Raw genomic sequence first — 18,486 nt, 5'->3', positions numbered from 1 at the left:
TGAATAATCTGAACAATGAAATTCAGAAAATTTTTTCATTTATAATAGCAACAAAAAATAAAATAATTAGGCATAAGAGAAATGCAACACTTTTCCATTAACAACTACAATGCTGAAAGAATTTAAAGAAGATTTAAGTAAACGGAAAAGCATGCCATATTCCCAGATCAAAAAACTTAATATTGTTAAGATAGCAATATCCCCAAATTGATCTACAGACTCTATGCAATTCTTATCAAAATCCTCACTAGTTTTTCTGTAGAAATAGACAAGTAGATCCTAAAATTCATACTGAAATGGAAGGGACAAAGAATAGCCAAAGCAACCTTGAAAAAAGCACAAAGTTGGAGGACACACAGTTCCTAATTTCAAAACTTACTAGAAAGCTACAGTAATCAAGACAGTGTGGTACTGACATCAAGGTAAACATATAGATCAATGAAACAAAATGGAAAGTTCAGAACTAAATCCTTGCATTTATGGTCAATTGATTGTTGGCAAGAGTACCTAGACAATTCAAAGGGAAAAGAATATTTTTTCAAAAGTTCATGCTTGCATAACTAAATGTCCACATACAAAATAATGAAGTTTGACCCTACCTCACACCATACAAAAAAATTAATTCAAAAATGGATATTAGAGCTAGATATAAGAACTAAAATATTAGAACTCTTATAAGACAACATAGGAGTAGAATGGGGCTTCCCTGGTGGCGCAGTGGTTGAGAGTCCGCCTGCCGATGCAGGGGAACACGGGTTCGTGCCCTGGTCCGGGAAGATCCCACATGCCGCGGAGCGGCTGGGCCTGTGAGCCATGGCCGCTGAGCCTGCGCGTCTGGAGCCTGTGCTCCGCAACGGGAGACGCCACAACAGTGAGAGGCCCGCGTACCGGGGGGGGGGGGGGGGGGGGAGCAGGAGTAGAATGAGTTAGGCAGTGTTTTCTTAGACATGACACCAAAAGCAAAGTGACAAGAGAAAAAATATATAACTTGGGCTTCATCAAAATTAAAAACTTTTGTGCTGCAAGCAATATCATAAAGAAAGTAAAAAGATAACCCACAGAATGGGAGAAAATATTTGCAAATCATATATCTGATAAGAGACTTGTATGCAGAATATGTAAAGAACTCATAACTCAATAAGAACAAGAAAGACTCAATTATAAATCAGCAAAGGATTTTAATAGACATTTCTTCAAAGAAGGTGTATAAGTGGCTAATAAGCACATGAAATGATGGTCAACATCAGTCATTATTAGGAAAATACAAATGAAAACCACAATGAGATACCACTTCATATGCACTAGGGTCATACTTGAGTAGGTATGTCAGTCAGGATAGGCTAAATTATGCCACAGTAACAAACTATCCCCAAATCTAGAGACAACACAAAGTTTATGTTTTATCCATGTTCCATGTCCACTCTAGATTGACAAGGGCATTCTACTTAGCTTAGTTATTCAGGGAGTGCAGCTAATGGGAGCTGCATCTTGATACATACTTCTCTGATCAGAGAGTCAGGAAACATAATGAATGATGCCACTGGCTCTTAAACCATCTCCCTGGAAGTGACGTGTAGCCAAAATCAGTTATGGTATCATCCCTAATTCAGTGGGGGTGCAGCTGTGTAATCCTCTGGTATGAAAAAGGCTCCGAATGTCTGTGAACAATAATGTAGTCTACTGCAGTAGGTTCATGGGATTTGAAAATAGCCGAGAAAATGCGACTTTCTGGGAATCTGTCCTCTGGCTTTCTCTCTAGAATCATTTCCACCCAACCATGTCCACACCCTCTCAACCAGACTTCTCTTAGATGCCTGGGGTAGCTGGGTGATTTGTTAATTACAACACTGCTTAAGTCTTTTAATAAAGTCAGCAAATTAAAAAGAGAGCCCAGATAAAGAGAATGCTTTCCAAAATGTCATAATGAAATTAACGTAATGAAGCACTTGGAGGGCTCTCCTCCGTTCTTTTTGTATAAAACTTACTCCAAAGACGCTGGAAAAGAAAGGGGGCCTGAAAAGTAAAGAGGAGGGAAAATAAATTGTATGCCATTAGTTTAATTATAAAAATTCATTACATGAAGTCATGTAAGACAGAAAATAATGGAACTCTAATGGGTTGGCCGATAACACATTTACCAGCCTGCTCTCAGCTTGTAGTCATTGTTGAAAGGACAAAAAAGTAACAACTTTGGTATGTAGTCCTCAGAGCTATTGAAAAGATTAATCATTTCCAGTAAGCTGGAAAATGAGGGCCGTTTTCTCCAATAGTATCCCCTGTATAGTGTTACCTTCTGAAATAGAGTTGCTTGGTAATGTTAGAGGTTTAATAGATGAGTCTTGAAGTTTATGGTGAGAGGCTTTACTTTTGAAATAGATTCCTTACAGATATTTTAACATTTCTATTATATATCCATAAAGAGGTTTTCTAGGTCATTTTAATTCACACAAGCAAGAAAGAAATTGTATTTCTTTTTCCCAATAAATATGTATAGAACATTAATTTATACTTAGGAGTAAACTGTTTAGTGATTTTTTTTTTAATAAACCAAATATGTATTTTTTTCTGCTGTCTTTGTTTAGCAATGTCTTACTTTATTATATACAGTAATTTTCCAATCATGCTATAATCATCAAGGAGACTATTTTATATTCTTCAAAATTCAATTATAATAAATCCAGCCATCCTCCTTAAATCCTTTTATGTGGAAGCATATCTTCTTTAAGTAGATTGAACCCTAAATATTGAAGCCAAGAAACCTGCATTTTTGTGATGCCTCTTTCACTGACAAGCTATGTCACCTTCAACAAGTCACTTAACCTTTCAGGGTTTTTGTATGGGCAGTTATGGGACTGGGTAAGAGCAAAGGAGATAACGAAAGGTCAAAGTGGATATTTATGTAAGGATCATATATTTGAGGGCCTTGTAGTCCAAGGAAAGAGGTTTGGACTTTGTCTTGCAGGTAACAGGGAGCCATTGAAAGGTTTTACAGAGGAATAATGTTATATTTCCATTTCAAAAAGATCCCTTGAGCAGCTATACGTGGATGGAAGGTCTAGAGTAGAGGGAAGGAGCCAATAAAAAGGTTATTGCAGAGTCCAAGTAAGAGTCGATGAGGGCTTAAGTTAAGGCAGTGGCAATGGAGGTAGAATATTTGGATATAAGGGAAAATTATGGTACAACTTCTATATGGATGTGCTCCCTGCCTCTTCTTCCAGTTGAGGATCCACTTGCACTGCAGAAGGAGAAGGTTGAGCGAGGGACAGAACCTTGGGGAACACCAACATTTAAGGGACAGGCAGAAAAAGAAACACTTGAAGCTTAAGAGTATATAGAGGACACCCAAAGAGAGGGGACCAAGGAAAGATAGAGCCTCAAGAACAGAGCAGTCAATAGCACCAGTTGCTGCGTACAAATCAAGTAAATGAGAACCTAAAACTTTCCACAGACAGTGACCATTGGTGACTGAAACAGTTAAATATTTTCACAAAAGTGCTGCATGACAAGCATCTTCAAAACGCCAGTGGCAAACAATAATAAGCATTTCTTTCTTCGTGAGTTTGCAGCTCGTCTGGGGTGGCACTGCTTCACACTGCAGGTTGATTGGGGTAGCTCTCGTCCACACGTCACTCATCCTTCTCCAAGGATGAGCAGGCTAGCCCAGGACACGTTTGTCTCATGATAATGGCAGAAGTGCCAAAGGGCCAGCCCCACTGCAGAAGCATGTTTTGAAGCCTCTGCTTGTGTCACTTCTATTAACATCTCGCTAGAATTAGGCAAAACAAGTCATATGGCCAAGCTCATTGTCAAGGGCAGGGAAGTAAACTGCCCTTTGTAGCAGGAAACTCAAAGTTACATAGCAAAGGGCATGGATACAAGGTGGGGTAAAGAATTGAGGTCAATAATCCGATTTGCCAGAGTGACTTCTTTCAGAATAGTTTTAGTGAGGTGGTGATGGCAGAAGCCTGATTTTGATGAATTATAAAGTGGCAGGAACGTCATCAAGTTGAGGCAATGAGTGAGTATTTGCCTTCTGAGGAGCTTAACTGTGAAAGGAAAGAAAACGATGCAGGTTTTGTTGTTGTTTAAAGATGGGTGAGAGACTCATGTTTGAAAGTTGTAGAGAAAGACCTTGCAGAGAGGCAAGAGGTTGAAAAGACACAGAGAAGGGAGTACATGGAGGGGGAGGGCGAGGGCGAGGGAGTGTCCTTGAGCACAAGAGTCACCTCTTGCTCTGAGGCTGGAGAGAAGGATGCAAGATGTGAAATCTGATATGTCATGAAATTTATGCTTGATGTTAAATTGCCCCTGTGTAATTATAGGGAGGGTCATTTGCTGTGAGATTTCTTCCAGTTTGTATCATCAGGGTGCAGTTTAGAAACCACACAAAATGTTTCAAGCAGAGGGAATTTAAATACAGAGGACTGGTTCCATGGCTAATGAAGGAGCTGAGAAGTCCAACAGGAGATAGGCAACTCAGAGTTTAGTGACATCGGGAAGCTGTTACCACTTCGAGGGTTGGAGAGACAACACGTGTCACCAAAGCCCAGAAGCCAGAGCCATCTGGTGCTAACTTGACCACTGTGTGGGCTGCACAGCAGGTACTGAAACTACAGAGAGAGGGTCTGTCCAGTGAGAAATGGAGACACAAAGAAGATACTGCCCACATAGAGAGAGGGAGAGATATACTCTAGTTTCAGCCTTCCTCTGGCTCTCTCACTGGCCTAACCATCTAGAAGCCAGCTAGCAAGAAATCCTGGGATTTGCTGATCCCCTAAAGTGGTTAGTCCATCTGCAATACTGAGCAGAGTAGGAGAGGGGCAGAGAATGGGTCTAAGAGCTAATAAGCTCTTAGCTGTTAGCTCACAGAGCTGATTTTTTTAAATGAATCTCTTAGTTCATGTATACAAACACAGTATCTAAGGCAAAAGGAGAAAACCCAGTATGTAGAACTTTTTATCTGTAAATATATTAGGATCCTGTTTTATAAATTTCCAAGTGTCAACGACAAATTAATCAGTCGACCTAAGAAAGAAATGGAAATTTTTATTTGAGCCAAATTTGAAGATTATGACCTGGGAAGAGCATCTCAGAAAGCTCTGAGAACTGTTCCACTTGTCAGAAGTCAAGGCACAGTTATATAAGTTTTTTGAGACAGAGGGCTATACATCAAATGACGTATTATTGACCACTTATATAATCCAGATCTAAGCATAATTGTGGTGGGTCACATGACCCCTTCCAAGATCAAGAAGGAATGTTAAAAAAAAAAGGAAGGAATGTTATCTTTTAAGGAGTTGTTTTGTTGATGCTGGGAGAATGCTGCTTGTTATGGTTGAGCAGGTATTCCTACAGACAGGGGAGGTTTGGTCGATGCATAACGCAGATACACAGTGTACAGTGCAGGCAGAGACATGGCCAAAGGGCAGAGAAGAATTTTTATATTTAAAGTTTTATTGTCTTTTCATAAAATATGAATTGTATTTCACACAAGCAATTTGATTTTGATTTTGATTTTGATTTTGACCTCATAACAAAGGTGAGGCATAATAAGCAGCCTGAGTAATCCCATCCTATTTTACAGACAACAAAACTGGAACTCAAAGGTTAATGACTTTAAGATCAAACTGCAAGACAATGGCCAATCAAGCCTTCCTGGGAAGATGCCTCTTCATTACTCTGCATTGCTTTTTATGATGCTCCTTTGAGTCAGGGCCATTAAATTTTTTTAAATCGAGTTCACCTGAAACAAACCTGAATTTCACTTGTAGGTGAATATCTCAAAACACATTTTATAAGAAAACTTAAACAATACTCAACTTTAAAATTTTAATTGTAGGTCTACATACTCACATTTATCTTCTAAATTAAAGGGAGACTTTTAGAGGTGCAGCGTTATAGACAATGTTTATAAAACAGTGGGTCCCTTTCTTTCATTCAGTAGAGGCTCACCCTGTGGTGGCTGTAGCATGGTTCATTTAAAAATAGCAGCAGTAGAGGACTTCCCTGGTGGTCCGGTGGCTAAGGCTCCATGCTCCCAGTGCAGGGGGCCCAGGTTCGATTCCTGGTCTGGGAACTAGATCCCACATGCCACAACTAACTAAGACCCAGCGCAACCAAATAAATAAATAAATATTTTTTTAAAACTAGCAGCAGCAGCAGTAGTAGTAATCGTAGTAGTAGTAGTGGTGGTGGTGGTGGTGGTGGTGGTGGTGGTGGTGGTGGTGGTGGTGGTGGTGGTGGTGGTGGTGGTGGTGGTGGTGGTGGTGGTGGTGGTGGTGGTAGTAGTAGTAGTAGTAGTAGTAGTAGTAGTAGTAGTAGTAGTAGTAGTAGTAATGATGGTGATTCTAACCAATACTTATTTAATGCTTTGGGTATGCCAGGCACCACTCTAAGTGTTTTCCCTGCATTTTATAAATTAATCCTCATAATAATCTTTCAAGGTAAATACTGTTAATATACCCATTTAATAAAGGGGGAAACTGAGGCATAGAGAGCATAAATAACTTTCCCATTTGTCACATAACTAGTAAGTGATCAAGTCAGGATTCAAATCCAGCAGGCTCATTCTGTTGCCCAGACTCTCCAATACTCTTTCTCTTCCTCCCTTGTTTTCCCTTGTATTGGGTCAATATTCCTAAAAAGAATTCTTACAAAGAAAAAAGAAAAGGCAAACACTGAAATTTAAAAATTTTAATACTGAAAATTCTTGAAATGAATTCAGGTTGTCCCATAGTCCATAATCATTTTTTCTGCCTTAAATACTGTGTATAACTACCAAGCACATATTGTAGCAGCATCATATGAGGTTTGAATATGAAATATTTCTTTCCTGGTTGGGGACACAATCTCTTGGGGATTGAGCATTTTATATTCTTCATAAAAAACACATACACACATATATATATACACCCACAAAATCATCTTTTTTTTATAGGCTAGTGCTCACAATATTTTAAATTTCTTCACACACCATGATCACTACACAATTCCCTGTAGAGTATACAGTTGTAAATGGAATTCAGAACTAAAAAGAGTGTGTGTGAATTCTATTGTATTTTTGAATTTAAAATTCTTCTGTGGTCTGGAGTTGTCCCAGTAGTAAATTTCACAGTAGTAGGCAGAGCTGGTCAAGGTCAACGTTCCTGCTGTGAATGACACTTGGTTAAAGCCCAAGGTGGTCAACATATTATTACCTTAGGAGGAAGGGAAACCAGTCTGTTCTGGTGAATGTCTTTAAGAAGGGAGAAAGGGGTGCTGCGGTTGAGAACCTTTGAGTTCAGATAAGGGCCTTAGCCCTGTCAATGTTAGTCAAGGTCAGTGGGATTTTTTTCTTTTTAATCCTACATCACAGCAAAATCTGAGCTGTATGCAGTGAAGGATAGCATTCAGCCAAGATTTCCTTAGGTATAAAAATTTAAATTTCAGTGTGAATACAAATTTGAAGAAAAATATATGGCTTGCGTATTTTTGCCTTTCAAGCATTAAAGTATACCAGAAAACTCTGGTTTGAAGTCAAGCCTTACTCCTTTACTACCTTTTTACTATGAAGTGTCTAATTAAACTTTAACCTGCTATGTCCTTCAAGATTTTGGAAAATCCTAGCATACTTTTCAGCTTCTACTTTTAGGTATTTTTTATGATCTATAGATTAGAACCAAAGAGTGTATCCTCTTATATCTAGACTTTTCAAGTAACAACCCATGAGTGAGGGTTGACTTCCAAGATCATTTGTCTTTTCTTAGATAAATGATTTTAATTATATTTATTAAAATTTTAATTAACATTTTATATTGCTAAATCTATACATATATGCTCTCATGTTGGTTCATAATAGGTATTTCTTTAGCAGTTGCATTTTTCTTAAAAAGGAATTGCCTAACTAAAAGGTAACTAAGTTATTGGTGTCAGTTTTGTAGAGTCTTATGCTGCCAATTAGAGATTTAATAGATGATAGATAATAAGCTCTTCTTTTAAAATGCAAATACCATCTTCTGGATAATAAGGACCAATTGGTCTTTCATATCTTAGTATACATTACTTTTTAACACTATAGGTTAAAAGTGGCTTCAGTGAAGAGGGAAAGGGAAGAAGATGTAATTTTGTACTGTAGGAAATTTCTAGAAAGGGAAAGACTTTGGTGTGTGTGTTTCACCTCAGGAGGGCTTTTGGACAGTGTGAGGATATAAAAAGTGGAAAATAAGAACTGCAGGGCTTGGTAAAAGGTGTATATAAGAAAAGGCAGGAATTCCACAAGGTTAAATTGTAATTGCTTTGTAGTACAGCGAGTATACTGTGTGCCTTTAAAAATTGTCTCTCTTTTTATTTTTATAGCAAAAGTTAGTGATACTGGCTTTAGCTGCTTCCTACTAGCTCTGTTATCTGGGTCTATTTGCTATATGCAATAAATGCAATTATTTCGTTTGATTCTAGAGTAGGATGTTCTAATTAACTGAGAAATGCCAGATTATAACTGATTATAGATTTTCAGGGAACAGGAGTGTACTCATATATACTGAAACTATGTTGAAAAGTACGAGTGTTTGATTTTTATTACCATAAATCATATTAACATAAAAGAACAAATATTAAAAGAAAAATGAGTACTCTTTTCAGAAACATCAATTAGTTTCAATTTTCTCTTTTACCCTTCCAATTTATGTCAATGTACTCTTACAGATTTAAGAAATACAGTGAAGGTAGAAATTGTGTTCTTTTCTTTTTTTTAACTTGTGATTTCTGTGCACATTTACTGCATATTAGACCATTGGGTTGATGTATTGCCTTATTTTAATGTCCTCTCATTAAACATTGAAATTGTTTCTCATTTTTTTACTATCTTATTAATGAAGATCTTTATTCCTATAATGTACGTCTTTTCTTTTAAATATTTTACTGGGAGAAAATACTAAAATTAGATTACTGGGTCAATGGGAATAAGCGTTTGTATGTCACTTGATATATATTGCCAAACTGTCCTAATAGATGCTGCTCCCATCAGTAGTATATGAATGCACTAGTTTGGCTACAGTCTATCCAGCTTTGGATTTTATTTTTTTAAACTTAATTGGTGTCAAATTGTAATACTCTTATTTTTTCATGTTTTGAAAGTTGATTTTTTTCCTTTTCTTTAAAAACTTTTTATTCTTTCTCTTGTTTGAATTGCTTGTTACTATTCCTTTGTCCATTTAACCCACTATATTGGATTTGATATAACTATGTTTGTAATTTACTAATACCGTAATGCTTGGAAGCCTCTTCCATGCACTTGAAGCAATGTTTAATAGAAACTTGGGGTTAATATACATCCAGATAAACCTATCATTGGTTTATTTCTTTCTTGATATATGATATTTCAAGTGATGCAATACATGGTTTGATAATACTCAATTGTTAAAGATAAAAAAAGAAGAAAACATACGTCATTTGGTTTAGCAAAATTCTTATATTTAAAATTTTATTCTGATTTTAAAGTAGGATATTTTTTAAGTATTATGAATAAACTGATCCTTTAAATAAGTTCATAACTAGAATAACAGCACTGGTTTTTTTTTGATGCCTAATATTTTCCGTATGCAGCTTTAGTTGAATGCCAGTAGATGGCACTAATTACATAAACAATTCAACAAGTTAATGACGAGGAAAAGAACTAACATGCGATATTTTTTTCTGTTCAAATTTTGGTATATGTCACATACTCAACAATTATTTGAGAGCTTATTTATATAGTTTGTTCTCTCCCATGATAAAAACAATTAAGCCAAGTTTGTTTCCAATTAATTGCTACTAAATTGAGATACCTGATACTGATTATTGCTCAAGAAGCTGGATTTGAAAAGTTTTGTCATGAAAAATGGGTTAGCTTATACTATCATGTTTGAGTGAACTACACACGGTAGGTTAAAAGCAACCGTGTAGACATGCTCTGACCCGAGGATTCAGAAGCTGTTTATGAAGCATTTTAAGAAAGTGCAACTAGAGATTTCAGAGAAAACTGACATTCGTTCTCTTTCCCATGTATATCTATAGCAGTTGGCCAAAGACCTCCGCCAGTGGCAGATAAATGTAGATGTGGCAAATGACTTGGCACTGAAACTTCTTCGGGATTATTCTGCAGATGATACCAGAAAAGTACACATGATAACAGAGAACATCAATGCCTCTTGGGCAAGCATTCATAAAAGGTATGAACTATATTATTTCTAAAACTATTTGCTGATTCTAATGATAGGGTAGTGACACTGGGTGGATAATGCAGATTTGTTTTCCCATCCTGCTAAACCAGGGCTTTGGGAGGATCCAAGATGACAAATGCCAACCAAACTCACAGTCTTGCCTAAGTCCACTTATTTTAAAGATGAGGGACCCGAAGTTGCCCACAGTCAGAAAGGTAGTGACGTAACTAGGCAATTAGACAAAAACAAAAGATTGATTTGTAGCTAAAAGGGCCATTTATTAGTCTGCTTTGAGAACTCTATCCAAAGAAATATTGTTCTATTCCGTCATGCCACAAACTGCCCCATCTTTAGTCTGACAGGGAAGTCACTTTGGGCTTCATGATGGAGTTATAGCTGTCTCTGGTGCCGTCATTGTATCTCCCTCCACACACCCAATGGGAAAATTTGTGTAGTGTAACATGACTCATAACTTCATTTCCCATTATATATCTACGGAAATCAACAGCTCTTAGAGACACCATCTCCTCGAACTAAGTCCTGACTCCTTATTTTTCACTCTTAACCCCTTGTGCTGTTCTTTCATTAGCATTTATCCTAATTATAAACAAAATTATAAACAAATACATGAATTATGTAACTAATTGTTTAATGTTTGTCCTTCACATTAGTCTAAACTCCCTGAGGACAGAGGCTATCTTTCTTATTTGACACATCCTGAACCAGGTGATATAGTAGGGAGCTGGTAAATATTTGTGTTTTTTTAACTGAAATGTAGCTGATGTACAATATTATGTTAGTTTCAGGTATACTACATAGTTATTTGACATTTGCACTTATTATGAAATGATCACTATAATAAGTCTAGTAACCATCTGTCCCCATACAAAGTTATTACAATGTTATTGACCATATTCCTCATGCTGTATATTACAGCCCCATTGCTTATTTATTTTATAACTGGAGATTTGTACCTCTTAATCCCCTTCACCTATTTCTCCCTTTTTCCCCCTCCTTCCATCTGGCAACCACCCATTTGTTCTCTGTCTATATGAGTCTGTTTTCATTTTGTTTTGTTTGTTTTGTTTTTTTAGATTCCACATATAAGTGACATCATACAGTATTTATCTTTCTCTGTCTGACTTATTCACTTAGCATAATACCTTCTAGATCCCTCCATGTTGTCAGAAATGGCAAGATCCCAATTTTTTATACCTGAGTAGTATTCCATCACATCCTCTTTATCCATTCATCTATCGATGGACGCTTAGGTTGCTTCCATATCTTGGCTATTGTAAATAATGCTGCAGGGTAAATATTTGTTGAATGATGACTCAACATAATTTATAGTTACCTTGTTCATGCTATGGTAGGTCAAGGATTATTGGGTACTCATTTTTAGCTCTGTCAGAAAACAGAGGCAAAAATAGCACCTGTATGGTGGTAAGGAAGATCCCAGTGAAAGGTAGATGAGTTCCAGAAGATAACATGACTTACTGAAGTCAGGTAGGTGGCCTTTATTAAGAAAAAAAGGCCACCATTAAAGAAAACAAAAACAGGTTTTGAACTAAGCAGAAACTCTTAGGAGTAAGGAACTATTAATACACGGCAATTGAGAGATCAAGTTAATCTTGAAACTGAGTTAAAGATTGAAGAGTATAAACTCCTGTGAAAGTGGATTTGAGCCGGTCATCCTGGGGGAATAGAGCAGCTCTAGCCCTAAATTCCAGACAGTGGGTGTTCAGATGGCCATGGAAGAGAGGACTCAACCTGAAGTTGGGGAGTTATATTTGGGGCCCTATCAATAGAACCCCGGTTGAATAGGGAACTGATAAAAAAAAAATTCTCCAAGTTACTGCCTCCTCTTATTGGCAAGGTTTGTACTTTCTGCTCCAAATACAGATCTGCTGTTTGTTCAGTTAAATGAGGGCAGATTAGGCTCAGGGAGACTTATTCATATGTAATCGATTGGTATCAGAGAGTCAGTAGTTAAGATCTCACTGGGAAATACCTGCTTCTCAAAGAGAGGCCTCTATGGGTACGCAAATTAAGATCAGAGATTAATTTGGTGAGTTTAGGGAATGTAAGCCAAGAAGGAGACATTTTACAAAACTGGGGCTTCAAGAGAGGTCTATCCCTTCTATGCCACTCTTTCATGCTCCTTGAGTCTCCAAACAGCCCTCTCATTTCTTCTGATCATTTTCGTTAGGTCTTTGGATTCCTCAGAGAAGGGGCTTCCAGTTTATATTTTTTGACTTGGTCCCTAAAAAGCTACCACCTAAGGAAGGTATATAGTTATTTCTCCAATGGGTAAAGTAAAATAGAAAGTTAAAAGCCAAATTACATTTTTTGCTAGCCCATAGAGAACCTGTGATTTGCCAAGCGAATTCGATTCATGCCTCTAAAGTTCTGCCCTGTTTCTTTCTCACATATACTCTATGAAAATTCATCCACTTGTGTAGTTTCAGTCTGCTGATGACTCTCCATTTATACCATTTGCAGCTGAGCGTGATCGTTGAATTTCAGACCTGCATATCCTATTGATTTCTTTTCATTTTAATGTCCCTCGGGAACTTCAAATTTAATAGGCCCAAAGCTGAACTCATCTTTGTCCTCTTACAACCTCTTTCTCCAAATGCAACCTACTTCTCTTCCTATGATCCCTCTCCAATGAACATTACCACAACCCATTCAGTTGTCCAAATTGGAAACTCATGCTTGACTCTTCCTTCTATTGAATACAATCCCAGTGGCCAAGCTATCACAAAGCTATTTACTACCTAAATAGCTTTCAAATCCAGTTATTTCCCTTCCTCCCTACTCTTCAACTATCATGTCTTGCTTAAATGACTACATCTTCCTGCTTCTTACCCATTCTCTACATAGAACGCAGGATGATTTTTCTAAATACAGTATATTCATATAGTTCCCCCTCCCCCCCACCCAGTTTTAAAGGCTTTGGTGGCTTATCCGTTATTATTTGAAGACAGTCCACACTCCTTTCAATGACTTCAAGATCTTGCACGTTATGGCCTTTCCTTAAAACTCCAGCCTAAGTTTCTGCTCTCCCTCAATCTCCCCTCCCCATAATTAAGTAACAGTGAGCTATTTTCATTTCCTCATAGCTATGTTCTGTCTTCTCTATTATGTGCTGACGTGATAGATGTATTATTCCTTCCTTTTTGCATGGTTAAGTTCTATTCATTATCCAGGTCCCAGTGTAAATGCCATTTCCTCCAGGAAGCCTTCTCTGATTACCAACCCCAAAGCCTACACCCTGTTATAGTGCTTATCTCACTACACTGTATGTAAGTGTCTGTTGGTCTTTGTCTCTTATGAGAATGTTTGCTCTGTATACACATTGGGGTATACACATTGGCTGCTTGTTCACCATATGACTTAGCACTTAGCTTGGCACATAGTATCTACCCCCAAAACATGTTTAATAGGTAAATGAACAAACAAAAAATAACTAACTACAAGTGTTCTGGAGTGCCAGTAACTCAACACAGAAGAAAAATTGAAAGGATTGCTTTCAGTTTCAAGTAACAGAAAACCCAAGTTCAATAGCTTACCTAATGGAGGTCTGTTCCTGTCACTTTATAAGAAGTTCAGAGTCGGGCAGGTCGTGACATGGGCTCCATAGCGCAGCAATGTCAGCCCTGAAGTCTCCTTGTTCTTCTTGGCATTTCCCTCAGAACATAAGCATTCCAGCAGGAAGAAGCAGCAGCAGAAGGGGCAGTGCTGGTGTCAGGAAAACAGTGGCTTTCTCAGGAACTTTCGGGTCAGAACTATGCCACAAAACCACCTCTAGTATCTAGGAATTTGGGTTGAGCCAGCCAATAGAGAATGTCTGCCACAAAGGGTATGGAAAGAAGAAACTGATAAACCGTCATGCTGTAGCTGGACAGCGTGAAGCTCCCTGGAGAGACAGCCAGTCAAATCTGAGTGAATACGGTCTAGTCATGTAGGTTGTATATTCATGCACAGTATACTCTCACGTAGGGTAGTCATAAAAGTGGGCCATTTGGGCTTGGTGGTGGTTCTGGTCAGTGTGAAAGGGCATGAGGAGAGCTGGGTTCTCTATTGGCTAATGATACCTTTACCTGGGAAGTTCACATTCGGTGTGTGCTGTGTGTGTCACCCGCACAGATTAAACCGTATTTTACTTGGCTGCATCTTCTCTTATTTTATATTCTTATAGATCTTATGCTAAATAGGTAAAGAACAAGAAAACTCTTTATGTGATCTTCTGCATTTTGATGTTTTTATCCAGTGTCTCGTCCAGCTAAACCCAGAAGTGAAGTAACATCATCGTCCTCCTCTAGATTTGTGCTATTCAGTAGGGTAGCCACTAGCCATAGATGGCCATTTAAATTTAAAGTAGTACAATTAAATAAAATTTAAAATTCATTTCTTCCGGCTCCTCAGCCACCTTTCAGATGCTCAAGAGCCACAGGTAACGAGTGGCTTCCCCATTGGACAGTCCAGAACTGAACATTTCCGTCATCACAGAAAATTTTATTGATCCCCTAAGCAGTTTAGCATGCATTTATAACAATTACATACTCTATTACTTCAGAACGAGATTTTGCCAAATTTTGTAAATAAAAAGTATTTCCTTTACAAAGTGGTTCACATTATTCTATTTCCTTGTTTCTACCCTATTTTTTCTATTTATCCATCTTCTAGAGTTGCCATTTAAAGTGTCTAAAACTACAACTATCACAGAATATAAACACTTACTGGTAATCCTAATAAACATAATTTTAAAGGAGAAATTATTAATATTGATATTTGGGTTTGGGGAATAAAAGTATCTCATGTCTTTGAAATATATCTATAACCAAGACTTTTTAGGTAGGGGAGACTGTTGAAAGCATTCTGATTACATCATTTCTCATGGTTCAGGTTTTACCACTGAGCACTGATATATTGCCTGCACTGAAACTTTCAATCATATAGATAAATATATGCAAAAATTTTGTGCATTTGGAAGCCTATGTAAAGCAATAAAATCTTTACTTCAGTTTTAAAATTTTGAATGTTAAACAAGATATAAGAAGTGTAACTTGGAAGAACTTTACTTTGATATCGTATACTGGCAGGCTGTGGTTTCAAGACATAATCAAAAACGAAAGTGAGCTAATTTTGTTTTGTAGTTTAGTGTTCAATTTAAGTTTATTAATAGGTCAGAGGAATCTTCAAATTCTATACTGGCTTTTATTGGACCTTTAATTACCATTTTATGTAGATAAATATAAATAGCTACGTGCACCTAAAAGGACTTGCTCTACCATTCATGAATAAAAGCAAAAACTGCTTCTCAAGTAAACTCTGTAGTTTAGCAGTTCATATCAGAACATAGATCATCATTGTGACCTATGTAGGAAAATATTTTGTTTTCCTGATCGTATGACTTATAGAGTCCGTGTTAACATATAAAGCCAGAAATGTGGGCTTCTGCAAGTTCATTTCTTTCCCTTCAATCTCTGTGAATAGATATGAATTGGTGAATAAGATAGTATTAGATGTGATATTACATATTATTGTGAGAAGCCTCTAAGGATTAGATCTCAAGGACTGCCATCTGGCTGATGACTTTATGATGACACTGTCATGAGATTTCATTTCCTTATTTCTATTCCAGGGCCACTCTTTAAACAAGAAATGTGCATTAACTCTGAATAGTCTGTCTGTAGCTATAGGAGGGCTTCTCCAACTACTCATCAGCAAGGAGCAAACTCATCAAGTAGAGGGGCTGATCCTAGTATCAGAGGGTTCATCATGGATAGAAGTTCCTCACAAAAGCTCCCAGATACCTGAACAATCTCTCTAAGTTCTAAGAAAGACTTAGCATGTATGTGTATACATGTATGTATGTGTATGTGCATATGCATGGACATGCATGCAAATACACTATCCTTAAAATAATATCTCAGTATTCTCCTGTCCGCTCTAATAATATGTTTCAAATTTTAATAATTACAATTAATAGTTGAGAAATTGAACAGTTATCACTTGTGTTCTCCATCTTTGGCAGCCATGAAGCCCTTGTAAATCACTCCTTGCTTCTCTATTCCTAGGTCCTTTCTCTTTTTCACTTTAAAAAAAAAGAAGAAAAGGGAGAGAAATTATTGAGCCCTATTTTGTGTGCAGCAAAGAGCTACTCTAGCTGAACACTGGATCTCTTTCACATTAGCCAACGTATTTTTTTAGTAACCGTTCTGCTTCCTTTCTCTGGGATTTTCAATTTCTTCTTTCTCCTTGCTCCTCCCCTTCAGCCAACCATCATGCTCAAGTTCCCTCGTCCTAGAAGAACATTTTTAGGATACCAACTTTTCTATCCAGCTATCCTTGTTTCCCCTTACCATCAAAATTTTTTAAAGTAGTAATTGACATTCTTGTTTCCTCTCCAGCTTCTGGTTATGCTTGGACCCACTTCAGTCTGGCTTCCCCAGTACCTCCACTTTCCTGAAAAAAGGACTCATTAAGATCGTCAATAACTTTTATAATAACTAATTGCCCTATTTTATTTATCCATCTACTCGACATCTTTTTGACCTTGGTCCTGTTTATCAACTCTACTGGTTGAAACTTTCCCTTCTTTGATTTCCAAACGATATTATTTTGCAATTCTCCAATTTCTCTAGTAATATAATAAGTGTGAAGTGCTTGGCACAATGCCTGGCACATAGTAAGAGCTCAGTAAATGTCATCTGTCATAAACATTTTAAGAATTCATTCACTTGGTGAATATTTTGGTGCTAGGTATGTGCTAGTTAGGCTCAGTTCTTGGTACTAGGTATACAGCAGACAAAATCCCTACCCTCATGAAGCTCACTTACATTCTGGCAAGGAGAAGGTGAGAAACAGACATTAACAAATAAAATAGTTAAATGTATGGTACATAAGATTGTGATAAGTGAAATGTGGAAACATAAAGAGGGAAAGCAGTTGAGAATGTGTAAGTGCGTGAGTGAGCGAGTGGTGGAAGAGAAGTGCTATTACTTAAATATGGTGCTTAAGAACGATCTCACTGGGGACTTCCCTGGTGGCCCAGTGGCTAAGACTCCACACTACCAATGCAGGGGGCCCGGATTCCATCCCTGGTCAGGGAACTAGATCCCACATGCCGCAACTAAAGATCCTGTGTGCCGCAACTAAGACCCGGCGCAGCCAAATAAATAAATACTTAAAAAAAAAGAAAGATCTCACTGAAAGAGTGAGTTTTAACCAAAACTTAAAGGACCTAAGGATGTGAGCCCTGTGGATAATTGGAAGAAAAACAGTCCAGGAGGGTTCTAATAACTGGAAATGCCCTGAGGCTGCAGTGTGCCCTGCATGTTGGAGGAACCTTAAGGAGACCAGTATGATAGGAATGGGTCAAGCAAGCAAGAGTCTAGTAGACAAGGAGTTCAGGGAGGTAAGAGGAATCTGATTACATTGGACCTTATAGGCCCCTCTAAGGACTTTTGCTTTTACTCTGAATGAGATGGGAGTCATTGGAGGGTTTTGAGCAGAGGAGTGGCATCTTTAAGCTTATCTGGCCCCTCTGCAATAATAGACTGAAGGAAATCAGTGAAACCATTAGAAGACTGTTGTCATAAGTCAGTCGGGAGACAACTGTGATTTGGACCAGAATAGGAGAGGTGAATGTGGTAAGAAATGTTTGACTTCTACTGGACTTCCCTGGTGGTGCGGTGGTTAAGAATCCACCTGCCAATGCAGGAGACACGGGTTCGAGCCCTGGTCTGGGAAGATCCCACATGCCGCGGAGCAACTAAGTCCGTGCGCCACAACTACTGAGCCTGCGCTCTAGAGCCCGCAAGCCACAACTGCTGAAGCCCGTGCGCCTAGACCCCATGCTGGGCAACAAGAGAAGCCACCGCAATGAGAAGCCCACGCACCGCAACGAAGAGTAGCCCCCCGCTCGCCGCAACTAGAGAAAGCCCGCATGGAACGCAGACCCAACGCAGCCAAAAATAAAAGAAAGAAAGGGAGGGAGGGAGGAAATGATTGACTTCTACTATATTTTGAGGACAGAGCCCAAAAGGTTTTGTAATGGATTAGATTTAGGTATGGAAGAGAGGCATCAAGAAGACTACAGAGTTTTTAGCCTGAGCAACTGGAAGATGGGGGTACCCATTTACTGAGGTGGAGAAAGCTCCAAAAGCAACATGTTTTAGGAAGAAGATATGGACACGCCACTTTTGAAATGTCTATTATGCATCCAGGTGGAGATGTGGAGTAGATAGCGGCTATAAAATCTTAAGTTCTGGGCAATGGTTGGGACTCAAGATACAAATTT

General features: G+C 38.1%; 1 protein-coding gene across 1 annotated transcript in view; it reads left to right on the top strand.

The window, feature by feature from the left end:
• Nucleotides 1-18,486, top strand: part of DMD (dystrophin) — a 2,251,544-nt gene that overhangs the window by 1,702,072 nt on the left and 530,986 nt on the right. The window contains exon 54 of the mRNA XM_049704774.1: nucleotides 10,030-10,184. Within this exon, the coding sequence (XP_049560731.1) occupies nucleotides 10,030-10,184 (155 nt within the window). The remainder of the gene's footprint in view (nucleotides 1-10,029; nucleotides 10,185-18,486) is intronic.

The sequence above is a fragment of the Orcinus orca genome, chromosome X, assembly GCF_937001465.1.
Source record: "Orcinus orca chromosome X, mOrcOrc1.1, whole genome shotgun sequence".
Taxonomy (NCBI): domain Eukaryota; kingdom Metazoa; phylum Chordata; class Mammalia; order Artiodactyla; family Delphinidae; genus Orcinus; species Orcinus orca.
This window is presented reverse-complemented; position numbering and strand designations above follow the sequence as displayed.